The sequence below is a fragment of the Chelonoidis abingdonii genome, chromosome 7 (genome assembly GCF_003597395.2).
Source record: "Chelonoidis abingdonii isolate Lonesome George chromosome 7, CheloAbing_2.0, whole genome shotgun sequence".
In the NCBI taxonomy this organism is placed as follows: Eukaryota; Metazoa; Chordata; order Testudines; family Testudinidae; genus Chelonoidis; species Chelonoidis abingdonii.
In genome coordinates this window covers 54,300,509-54,313,550 of record NC_133775.1, presented here as the reverse complement: position 1 = coordinate 54,313,550, position 13,042 = coordinate 54,300,509, and the positions used below count along the sequence as shown (strand labels likewise).

The 13,042-nt window shown below is 44.7% G+C and overlaps 1 protein-coding gene across 4 annotated transcripts in view; it reads left to right on the top strand.

Annotated features, from left to right (window-relative positions):
* SWT1 (SWT1 RNA endoribonuclease homolog) overlaps window positions 1-13,042 on the top strand; it is a 104,033-nt gene that overhangs the window by 53,290 nt on the left and 37,701 nt on the right. For 3 of the 4 annotated variants that reach the window (XR_012656262.1, XM_032783452.1, XM_032783450.1), the window contains 2 exons: window positions 648-793; window positions 3,999-4,207. Coding sequence is in view for 3 of the 4 variants with exons in the window: in XM_032783452.1 (XP_032639343.1) it covers window positions 648-793; window positions 3,999-4,207 (355 nt within the window). In the remaining variant the exon portion in view is untranslated. The remainder of the gene's footprint in view (window positions 1-647; window positions 794-3,998; window positions 4,208-13,042) is intronic. The other variant, XM_032783451.2, reaches the window with a different exon arrangement.

Sequence of the window (13,042 nt, the reverse complement as noted above, 5' to 3'; positions counted from 1 at the left end):
TTTTGTTTTTCATTAAAAAGCAGTGTTCTAGATTTTTATTCTTACATTTTAACATTTAACAGATCAACATTTGATGAGGATTATCTTCTCTCCCTCCATGCTCTCATTTTACCCACAAAAGCAAAATTGCTAGAATGTGTGACATAGCTTCCTGTTCCAGCCAGAGTTCTATATTTAGTGGAGCTTGGAAGCACTTTACAATCTTTCAGCCCCTTGAATTGAATAGAACACAAACTCTGATGCACTTTACAAACTCTAGAGAAGATTTTAAGTTTAGTGATGTGCTAGCACATTGAAACTTTTTTTAAGGCTTACTGTTGGACTTTTGACTACAGGCATTAAACCCTCAGAAGACAATTGCGCCTGATCTTATACCATTTATGTCAATAGGATTTTCAGACCCTTTTTTTGCTTGATAATGATCTTACATAATAACACACACTTATTTTTATATGTAAGGATATCCTAGAATGTTTAATTCATACAATAATTGTAATAACTTTTTTGAAATGATAGAACTGGTGGTGATTATACTTGACTTCAGTTTGGAACTGTTAGCTTTTTCCTTTACTTCTTGTGTTTTTAACACCATACTAGCCTACTTCTCTAAAACTGATTTCCCATGTTTCTTAATGTTTTGATATTAGGTAAGACAGTTGACCACATAACAGCAAACATCCTGCTCCAGGAATCTAAAAAGCTATTGCATGCTTTCAGCTCAAGGTCAGACTATGATGGTGTACTTCCACAGGCTTTTGCTTATGTGACTAAACTGCTCCAGATGCTTGCAGAGGTAAGCTGCATTTCAATGTACGTAGTTTTTTACACTAAAACTATGGCTTAACTGAAATTTTAGCATCACCAATCATTGACACTACAAACTTACTAAGAGTTTTCTAGTTCTTTGTTATAATGACAAAAAACATTATTGTAAACAGTTCTAGGTGGAGGTTAACAGGATGTTGTCATGAGTGGTGCGTCCCAAATTTAACCCTGCTCCCACAACAAAAGTGAAGGTTTTCTGTTTATAAAAATATCCCTGATAGAAGCAAAATTCTATTAACTCTCAAAAAGAAAGTGAATAATTGAAAAACAAGTGCATACTGCTGCTTTTTTATATTGAACTTCATATCAAATAAATACCTGTTATCCTGCATTTCAACATGATTTAATAAATCAATTCCAGTCTTTTTTTTCCCTCTAATTAAAATGACCTTGTAAGATTCACTTAGTTTGTGAATATGTCTGTGTATGTTGAGCTGCCCCCCTTCTCCTCCTGACAACTCGGTTTGTGATTCAGTTGTTGTAAAGTTTCTCCTTTTGCGCACTTCAGAAATCCTGTATGTCTAATTCCCCTTTCCTCTCACCAGAATAAAAGTTGGTGAAAGAAAGCAAAAAGGTGACACATTATACTTGGTGGTTGTTGGACTGCCCAGTTAAAAGCTCTGGTAATTCTTATTCTGGTGCTAAAGATGAAAAATAGTATATAGGCCACAGCTGAGAAATAGTGGTGTTCGTGTTTGTGTTTTTCTTAAAAAAAAAAAAAAGGAAAAAACAACAACAAAAAAGCCCTATTATTATAGGGGAGTAGTAACTTTGAGCCAGTTAGCCTAGCCAGGGTCCCAGGGAGATCAACAAGAGGCTGTTTGTTTTTTTTTATTTATTTTTACAACATGAGCTGTTTTTCCTTAGATCCTTATTTCTGTTTTGCTATTAGGTTATTGAGAGGTAGTCATCAAGTTATTCAATATTAAATGAGGAAAGGTAAGCTAATTGATTGGAACAGGAATTGCTGTCTCCTACACTTCAGAATGGGAGTGACTAAGTATCTGCATGAGTTGTTTTTATTTTCCCTATCAAATACATAATTGATTACTTAAGTTCTCTTCAGCAATGAGTTTTGCCTGAGCCTTTATCTAGTATCCTCCCTATATGAATAAATTGTTGGACTCAAGTTAGGCATGACTGACATTATAGAAATTTAAAGCTCATTAAATAGAGTAGAGGAAATAGGTCAGAAAAAACTATCCTAGTAGTTTGCTCTTAGAGCAACTCCTTTTCCTTTATCGGTCTGAAAAATTATCCGACAGTAGTCTTGCATGAATTATACAACCCAGTACCATGGATCACTTGCATTTTGTTTTTGACCCCCCTACTCTCCCCCTGCGAAATTTTGTCATCTTTAGAGAAGGGCAATAAAAGTTAAAACTTAGAGGGTTCTTATTCCTAGGTTTGCCACTGGTTCAGTATGACTTAGTATATAGCAGGGGTAGGCAACCTGTGGCATATGTGCCAAAGGCGGCACTCAAGCTGATTTTCAGTGGCACTCTCACTGCCTGGATCCTTGCCACCGGTCCGGGGGGCTCTGCATTTTAATTTAATTTTAAATGAAGCTTCTTAAACATTTTGAAAGCCTTATTTACTTTACATACTTATTTACTTTACATACAACAATAATTTAGTTAATATATTATAGACAGAGACCTTCTAAAAATGTTAAAATGTATTATCGGCACACACAACCTTAAATTAGAGTGAATAAATGAAGACTCGGCACACTACTTTTGAAAGGTTGCCGACCCCTGGTATATAGGTTTGTTTGTCAGCCTGAGATAGAATTTTGGGTTTGACTTTTTGATGCACATATTAGTAATAAGATATGAGTGAAGAACAATTAACAAAGATACTGTGTTGCATTTCCCACAACCACATGGGGCTTTTACTACAATGAGAAAAGATGAGGGATAGTGCTAAAGTGTTACAGGGTATGGTGGAAGTGTAATATGAGCATATGCTGAAAGGCTGCCTGGCTCCTTTCTCAAGCCAAGGTCAAGCAACCAGTTAGCATGGGGACAGGAGGAAGGCTTAAGAAACACTGCATGCCAAAGAAAAGCCTGCCCTTGGCCAGAGCACAGTCTCACTCCGTACCCCTCCCATCGGGTCCAAAAGTGGTGGGACGAAGATCCCAGACCACAACCCTCCCCCCAAAACTGAACATGACCATTAGTTGTAAGGGGTGAGACCAAGGGCATGCATTGCAGGTATATTTGGGCCTGCTAAGAAAGAGGAGGTGGGAATGGGGAACAAGGACACAGGCAAGGCTCTGCAGCATCAGAGCTGGGAAGGGGGACACTAGGAAACAGACTCTTCTGAGGTGTATATGAATATTCTTGGTTGGAACTAACGCCAGTAAACATTTGCATTGCCTGCGCTTTGGACTTCTGGTCTTCTACTTTCAGTCTGCATGACAAGAACCAGGGGAGAGGGTGAACGGAAAGCACTGTAACGATTATCTTATTGAAATCATTTCAGTAGTTCTTCTCAGTATCCCCATTTTTACAGACAAAAGAAAATATTTGCACACATCACAGCCTGTTGTGGCATTTTTAATGTAGTAATTTATATGTAAAATACCCTCAAATCCTCAGTTTGCAGAATAACTCTTGTCAAGTATATGTGGCATTAGTGTGAAAGAAATTCCATGTTCTTGGTTTGTAACAAGTGTTGAAATCGCTTTACTGTGAAAATCATGTGCTTTACATCTTTAAGTGACCATTAAACAGAATGGAACACTTCTGTTGTGCATTAATGAGCTATAAGGAGGAGGGGGAGGCATGGGTTAAAATGTGCAAATTCAGCTTTGGAGTCTTCTATGGATGGATAGTTAAGTGGTTAGGGCACTAACCTAGGAGTTGGGAGGCTGGGTTTAGTTTCCTGCTCCACCACAGACTTCCTGTGTGACTTTGGGCAAGTCACTTAGCCTCTCTATGCTTCAGTGCTCCATTTGTAAAATAGGAATAAGATTGACCTGCCTCAAAGGGACATTTTGAGTTGTTCCATTAAAGATTGTGAGGGTCTCAGATGCTATGGTGATGAAGGCCATATAAGTACCTTTAGATATGTTGATTATTTTCAAAAAAAGAAAGGGGAGGGGAAAAGGATCCCCATGTAGGTTTTTCTAAAGCTTTCCAACATTGTATGGTTGTCTATTTCATGAGGTTCAGTCAGACAGTGGACAAAAATCATCAGAAGCCCTGACAGCTCTTTCAGAAAACACTGCAGGTTCAAAAATGGAAGATGTGAGGCTGCATCTGCCATCATGTGAGGAAGGCAAGTCATTGTCAAACACTCAGCTGTCCCAAGATAAAAGACATCAGGAAATCTGGTCTGTCCTTGAAAGCATTTGGAATACAATAAGCCTGTACAGGTACAAAGTGCTGAAAGAGTTGGGGTAGAGGTGTAGGAGATCCTTGCGATGGACTTGGTCAAAAATTTGTTGAAAATCCAAATAAATTGTCAGTTGGTTCTCGTTTATGCGCTATTTTGTTGACATGCTCAGATGATTCTAATGGATTAATATGGCATAATTTCCTTTACAGAACCCAGGCTAGTTCACCCTTATCATATGAAGTTCCTGTGTGTGTTTATAAAAAACAAACAAACAAAAAAAAACAATTACTAACCTTTCCCTAACTGTTCTTCTTCCAGATGTGTTGCTCATGTCCATTAGAATGTCGGCTCTGGTGCCACCTGGAGTGGTGCTTTTATGGTGCAGTACATAGGAACCTGCTGACCCACTGGCCCCTCAGTTCCTTCTTGTCAGCAACTCCCACAGAGCGATAGGAGGGCAGGTTTGGGAATGGACATGAGCAACACATCTAGAAAAGTAACCATTACAGAAAGATTAGTAACCATTTTTTCTTCGATTGCTTGCTCATATTAATTCCATTGTAGGTGATTGCTAAGCAATTGGTCAGGCGATGGGTTCAGAGTTTCACTGACAAGCAGACTGCAGCAGCACTCAGCCGAAACCTACATTGTCTCTAGCCTGCTGGATGATGGCATAGTGTGCAGAGAACGTGTGGACCGATGACCAGTTCATTGTTCTTCAGATGTCCTGGACTGGAACCTGAGGCACGAATACTGCTTGTGATCTCATAAAGTGAACCATCAAACGAGGAGGTTGGACCTTCGCCAGGTTATAACAAGTGCAGATGCAGGATGTGATCCAACAGGAAATTCTCTAGACTGAGACTGAACTGCCTCTCATCCTGTCCGCAATGGCTACAAACAGTTGGGTGGTCTTTCTGAAAAGTCTGGTTCTCTCTATGTAGAAAGCAAGTGAATGCCTCACATCCAGCAAGCGGAGCCTCTGTTTGTCCCTGCTAACATGCGAGTTAGTATAGAAGACCATGAGAAAAAGGTCCTGTTTACTATGAAATTGTGAGATCACCTTTTGAAGAAAGGACGGGTGTGACCGCAGACATACCTTGCCCTTGAAGAACACTGTATACAGTGGCTCAGAGGTAAGGGCCTACATCTCAGAGACTCATCTAGCTGAGGTGATGGCCATGAGAAAAGCCACCTTGCAGAAGAGATAAAGCAAGGAACATGTTGCCAGTGGCTCAAATGGGGGTCCTGTCAGCTTCATCAATACCAAATTAAGGTCCCAAGGAGGCAGAGGTTGTTATACCTGTGGATACAAATACTCCAACCCCTTCAGGAAGCAGCAACAAATTGAGTTTGAAAATACCAACCACCCATTCACCCAATGGTGAAATTCAGAGATCTTGGCTAGATCAACCCTTACGGATAAAATGGTTAGTCCTTCCTACTTTGAGTAAAGCCAGTAGCCCAAAATAAAGGACAGTGAGGACCCCATAGGCGAAACACCTTTTTGCTTTGACCAGATTGAGAATCTCTTCCATTTCACCAGGTAGGCGGTTTTAGTCGATGGCTTCCTGCTGCCCAAGAGCATCTCCTGTACCGGTGCTGAACAAGATTGTTCCGCCAGGTTCAGCCATGGAGCTTCCATGCCATCAGGTGGAGGGACTCAAGGTTTGGATAGAGCAGGCAGCTGTGGTTCTGAGAGATCGAGTCCGGCAACCTTGGCAGGCTGACAGGCATGTCAACTGAGAGGTCCGGCAGGGTTGTGAACCAATATTGGCACAGCCATGCTGGAGCTATTAGGATTATCATGTCCTGTTCCTTCTGACCTTGGGCAGCACCTTGCATGTCAGAGGAGTGGAAGGAAACATGTAAAAGAGCCTTCCCTTCCAGAGAAGGAGAAAAGCGTTTGTGAGTAAGCCTGGATTGTGCCCCAGGAAGGAGCAGAATTGAGGGCACTTCCTGTTGTGCCTCATCACGAACAGGTCCACCTGGGGAAACCCCCACTTCTGGAAAACAGTGTTGAAGACGTCTGGACAAATGGACCACTCGTGATGGCTGGAAAAGAATCTGCTGACGTGGTCTGCCAGATTGCTCTGTGACCCTGGTAGGTAGGAGGCTTCAAGGTGAATGGAATAGGCTACGCAAAAGTCCCACAGGTTTAGAGCTTCCTGACAAAGGGGAGAGGAGTGAGCTCCCCCTTGCTTGTTTATTTAAAATGTTGCTGTTGTGTTGTCCATGAGGACTGATATGCATCTGCCCTCCAGGTGGGGTCTGAATGCTTGGCAGGCTACACGCACAGCCCTAAATCTCACATTGATAGGTAAGGCTACCTCCTTCAGAGACCCTGAGACTCCCTAAATGAGCTCCCACCCCATCTCTGAAGCATCAATGACCAGCGCAGACCTCAAAAAGAGAATAACAGCACACACCATCTCCTGGTCTCGCCACCACAGGAGAGTAGAAATCAACGATGGAGGAAGCACTATTACCTTGTCCAGAGGATGTCGGCCTGGTATTTATACTGACACTAGCCAAGACTGAAGGGGCAGCAGATGGAGTCGCTTGTGTTGCGCCACAAAGGTACAAGATGACGTGTACCAGAAGCTTCAAGCAATTTCTCACTGTGGTATTGGAGGAAACTCTCAGGCCATTTACGAGTGTCTCTATAGCTCTTAATTGGCTTTCCAGGAGAAAAGCTCTGGCCAGTTCATTGGTGGACACCTCCTATGAATTATATTCTCTGAACTGGAGAAAAAGGTTGATTTTTGCATATTTATCAACAGCTCCAGGCTCTGGAAAGTTGATTATCAGTTTTACATCTGCCTCCACCTGGACTGACCTTTGATCAGCCAGTCATCCAGATATGGGTACAGCTGAACCCCTCTCCTCCTGAGGAAGGTTGCAACCACTGCCATGCATTTAATGAACATCTGAGGGGCTGCTGATAGTCCAAAGGATAATACTGTAAACTGATAATGTTTGTGGTTTACCACAAATTGAAAGCATTTCCTGTGTCCTTGGAAGATACCTATATGAAATTACGTGTCCTTTAAGTCAAGGGTTGTGTATCAGTCTCCTGGATCCAGGGAGGGGATAATAAAGGCCAGGGAGACCATGCGGAATTTCAGGTTCTTAATGAATCTTTTGAGGTTTCACAGATCCAGGATGGGTCTGAGGTCACTGTTGGCCTTTGGAATTAGGAAGTAATGGGAGTTAAAGCCCGGGCCCCTTAACTCCAGAGGAGCCTCCTCCACAGTCTCTACCAGTAGGAGTGATTGCATCTCCTGGGCTAGACGTCACTCATTAAAAGGGTCCCTGAAGAATGATGGGATGGGAAGGAGGGGAAGAACTGAGGGATATATCCCATTTCCACCATGCACAATACCCAACAGTCCAAGACAATGCAGGCCCATACCTTGTAGAAGCAGGAGAACCGGTTCACAAATGTAGGGGAGATAGGATCCATTTCATGAACACCCGAGAAGCTGCTGACCAGGCTGCTGTCTTGGTATGCTGCCCTCAGGCACAGCTTCAAAAGGCCTGCTTTGGCCCTGTCTAGTGTCTTGAGGGGGCAGGCACTGGGGCCAATGAGGAAGGGCGTGGAGGCCTCCTCCTGTAACCCTTGTTCCTCTTTTGTCTATAGTTCTGCCTCTGCTGGTGGTGTTGTGGAGGATAGAACTGGCCCATGGGTTGAGGCTTGTTGTATTTTCAAGCTGGGTCTGGGGTGTGGAGACCCAAGGGCTTTAAAGTAGCCCTTGAGTCCTCTAAGCTGTGAAGCTTCACATCAGTTTGCTCCGAGAAGAGCGAATTGCCGCCATATGGCAAATCCTGAATAGTTTGCTGGACCTTGTAGGGTAGTCTTGAAGACTGAAGCCAGAAGCTCTGCCTCGTGACCACTGCCGAAGCCAGGAATCGGGCTGCCATGTCTGCCACATCCAAGGCCGTCTGAAGGAATGCCTTAGCTACCCCTTCCCTTCATCTACCCAGGGCCAGCACTTCCATTTAGGCAACCTAGGCAGCCGCCTAGGGCACCAGGATTTGGGGGGGGTGGCATTTTGTCACCCTTGGCGGCAATTCGGAGGCGGGGGGTCCTTCCGTGCTCCAGGTCTTCGGTGGCAATTCTGCGGTGGGTCCTTCACTCGCTCCAGGACCCGCCGCCGAAGTGCCCTGAAGACTGGGAGCATGGAAGGACCCCCTCACCGCAGAATTGCCGTCAACGGCCGGGAGCGCAGAAGGACCCCCGCCTAAGGTGCCAGAAACCCTGAAGCCGCTCCTACATCTACCGAGGCAGAGAATTCACTTCTGGACTCCAAAGATAGTTCCTTAAACTTTATCACAGCCAATCAAAAGTTAAAATCGTAACAACGTTTGATAGTTGGACCTTCCTGCGTGATCAATCAATTTTTTTTGGCCTCCTTCACCTTAGGCAATGGGCCCCCATTGCTCCTGTCTCTCCCTCTCATTAGCCACTGCAACAACCAGCAAACCAGTGGAGAATGAGTGTACAGATGGCACTTAGCTCTTAGGAGGCACAAAATATTTTCTCTCCATCAGCTTGGCCATGGGCTGGAGGGATGCAGGAGTCTGCCACAGAGCATTTTTGGGTTTCAGGATGGAGTCACTTAAGAGCAAGGCCACTCACGATGGTTCCAAGAGTGTTAATATGTCTACCAGGGCATGGGCTGACTCAGAAATTTCTTCCACCTGTATGCCCAAGCCTGTATGCAGAAACTCTTGATGCAACTTGTAGTCATCCTATGTGGGTGCCAGGGCCATCCCCACCATTGCCTCATCTGGGGAGGACGACGATGAGGCTTGCACCGGTATCGAACACTGTAGCTCCTCCATTGCAGGTGGGTCCCATGGAGGTGTATCCTGCATCTTGGTACCAATCTTGGCATTGGGGACCGCATCCCAATCCAAGGGAGAAGAGGGGGTGCTCACACCTCCCTGAAATGGCTGGATCGCCCTGGATTCCAAGTTGGCCATTGCAGCAGCATATGCCATTGTGCTGATGGCCATGCCGTCGGTACTTCCCTTGTCCCATAGCCATCACCAGGTGTCTGTGGTTGGTGCAGTACCTGCTTCTCCGGGAGGTACAGAATTCTGATTCTGCCTCCAAATGAGAGCCTGACATTTGGTGCTGGCTGGTGCTAGATAGCCTTGCCAGGCTGAAAGGGAGCAGTGCCTCAATGTGCAGCAGTGCCGTGAGGGAGAGTGTGAGGAAAAGTGGTGCCGTGCCATCATTACTGGCTTGTCCTGTGTTGGCAGCTGTCACCGTGATGAGGTGTCCCACGGTGATGGGGTTGTCACAGACAGTTCATGACCAGTGGGGGATGATGGCAAGGGAAAGGAGGCTCCTTGGTGCCTGAAAATCCTCTGGTGTTGATGGAAAGCCAGGGCTGTAGCCCCATGGTGGCTCTCTCTAGATGGAGAATCCACCCATACCGGATTCAATGGCCTCCTTCCCAAGGCCAGAGTCAGTGGTGCCGTGCGGTCTGCAGGGGCCTCGGAGTAGCCCAGCATGGGTTGCACTCTCTCTGTGATCCTATGTCTTGTAGTCAGGGAGCACCCCTGGTCCAACAGCCTGTTTGTTTGTTTTTCAGCTCTGGCGATGAGGAGCGGTACTGGGAGGCCGATGCTGGTGCTGTCTTCTTGTGAACTGGGGATGTTTGATGGTCCCGTGGTGCAGTCTTTCATCGGTACCGGGGAGGTGGAGTGGTGCCACCCCACTGCCAGGGAGGCATGGGTGCTCCTGACCAATACCAAAGTACTCTATGCTGATTCCACCTGTGGCTCTGAGGAGGGACGGAGTGCCTTCTTCATGAGGAGGAATTTAAGTCTATTGTCTATGTCCTTTTTTGTAATGGGTTTAAGTTCTTACACATCCAGCACCGTTCTTGAGTGTGAGCCTCTCCCAGGCACTTAAGACAACTATCATGCGGGTCACTCACTGGCATTGGTTTGTGGTACACGGCACACTGTTTGAAACCCTGGGAACATGGCATATCCTAGTGCCCAGGTAAGGCTAGCCTCTGAAGTGGAGAACTTACAAACTAAACTATATTACTTCACTACATTCTAATTTAATTCTAAAAGAAATAACTGTGTATAAAATTTATTTACTGGAACAGTTATAAGTGCAAGAGACAAGCAAGGTTTCAGCAACTGTCATCAGTGCTAAGAAGGAAGTGAGGAGAGGGGAGGTTCCTATATACCGCAACATGAAGGCGCCACTCCATGGGGCACTAGAGCCGACCCCATGGATACCAGCCACTGAGAGAAAACACTTTCTGGTGGCGTGCAAGCGTCGTGCACATAACTACATCGGAGTGGACATGAGTAAGTATTCGAAGAATTATGTTTTTACTTGTCGTTTTAACCAGTTTTCTTGGTTTGTAATTCCAGTTTGTAATTCCCAGGTTCACCCACTGGGCTTTTTTTGAAAGATAGGTTCCAATATTTGCAGAGAGCACAGGGCTTTTGCATAGGTGTAGTACTGCCATCCCCAGCCATTCAAAAATTGAGAACCAGGAACCCCCAAAATCATAAAACTGAAATAAAATTAAGGAGATTAAAAATGCATCTTTTTATTTGTCTCCTAGGTTTTGAGTTTTTAGGGTTCATGTTTTTAAGCTTTTCTCCACAATCATGAATGCTGGAAACTTCTTTTCTTTTGAAATGAAAACTGAGATTCTTATGTATTCATAAGTCCAGGACCTGGGGCTTTAAGAAAAATATGATGGGATAATTTCAAAAGTGTCTATGAGATTTGAGAGATTAAGTCCTACTTGCAAAAGTGACCTAGGCACTTTAGACACTAAGGGCTTGTCTGCACTACAGTAGTTGGTCGACGTAAGCTACGCAATTTGAGTTACGCTAGTAACTACGTTATGTTCATAGGAGATGCTCTCCCGTCGACTCCCCTTACACTTCTTGTTCTGGTGGAGTATCAGAGTCGACGGGAGAGCAATTTTCAGTTGATTTAGTGGCTCTACTGCTAAATCGACCCCCAGTGCATCGACTGCCATAGCATCAATCCCCCGGGAAGTGTAGACAAGCCCTTAGTCTCACTGAAAGTCAGTGGAATTTAGGTGCTTTTGAAAATTTCCTTCTGGATATTGTGATGTATGAGACTAATGATAAAATTGTGACAGACTCTTCTTTATTGCATCACATATAAACTGCTTTTAGTCACTTCATGGCCAATCCAAACCTTTCCTATCATCTCATGCACTATTGAGCAGTCATTTGCCTCTGATCGACCTATGATGCCAGCCTCCTCTGCCCACCTTCATGCTTTCTTCGATGCTGCCCCACACACTTAGAAGGTGCTCCCCATAACCTTCCACAAAGCAACCTAATTATCCATCTTCAAATCCCTCCTCAGAATTCTCCTTTGCTGTGATCCCTGCACAAACCTGACAACTGTTAGGCTGCTGGTGTGCAGAGACCAATATTGTCTCATTGTTTCCCCGTACTGCTCCATCTGCTGTTTCTTGTCTCGTACTTAGATCGTAAACTCCTTGGGGCATCAGCCAGCTTTTTGTTGTTTGTACAACACCCAGCACAATGGTGTTCTGGGCCATGACTGGGACTTCTAACCTATGTTTACTCTGTCCCCTAAGCCAGGCTCTGATTCAAGTTTGAGCCCCCTCCTCACACAAATCAGTCTGACTCAGGGCAGCAAGCACTCAGGACCCAGGTCCTAGAACCCAGCGAGGGAGGTGGGTTAAAGCCTGAGTTCCGCTGCAGCTCAGCCCAAGCCCTCACATTTCGCACTGTGGACGCAAGTCAAACCGCAGGCTCAGGTCAGAAGGTCTGTGTAATGCAGTATGGAGACATTAGCCTGGTTGTGAGATCCAGGTCTAGCCATTTGAAGCCCAGGTTTACAATGCAGTGTGGATGCTCAAGCGTGGGCTTGGAAATAGTGAGTCTACAAGCTTGGGTCCCACAGACCCAGGTTAAAAATGCATCTAGGCCTACTGGGCAATATAAATAATAAAGCTGGTAACATTGTGAAGGTCCTGTGGTCCCCAGGACATGAGGTCTGAGCCATTCATTCTGTAGGAAGAGAAAACTTTACCCTGGCAATGGAATGATTCCAGGAACACTCTCAGGAACATTCTCACAGAGACTTCCTGGCCCAGTGGCCTCTCTTGCAGATATTCCTGCAGCAGACATCATTTGGATTTGCCCCATAGTTATGCACAGATAACTGTCTTCTCTCAACCTCCTAGAGCATCACAGTACTTAGTGCACACTGTAATGTCCGCAGGGAACGATTTACAGGTCTGGTCACAGCAACTTGCCTTCTTGTGAATGAATACTGTGTGCACAGCTCTTCTTTGCTGGATAAAATCAGAACTGCTCAAATATGGTACAGGCCTTATTACTGCTAACCTCCTACTGAGCTTTCCTCTGTTAGCCCAGGTGATAGAGGCCTATGCTTTTGATGCCGGAGGATCTGGGTTCTACCTCTGCTGGTGCCAGGGAACTTCTCATTGCCCACAGTTGTCAGTATGCTGCATCCACCACTAACTTGTCACCACAGCACCATTATTTGATGCACACAACCACCCATCAGATTACAAAGCAGAAAGTTAATTAGAAACAAAACAGCAACATTTTTGCTGCTTAAAACATCCAGAATTTCTATTTTTCTTGTGGATCCATAATAGCAATTAATCAGAAACTTCCCTAGGTATGTTACTCTAAGGCACATTACAGTCATTAGCTACAATTCACTCCAACTAACAGGGAACTTTTGAATAGCAGGAGCTATATAAATTTGCATAAATATTCCATTTTCACTTATTCGTTTCTTATCTCAGCAGTCACCTACTATATTATGCATAGTTCATATGCCAGC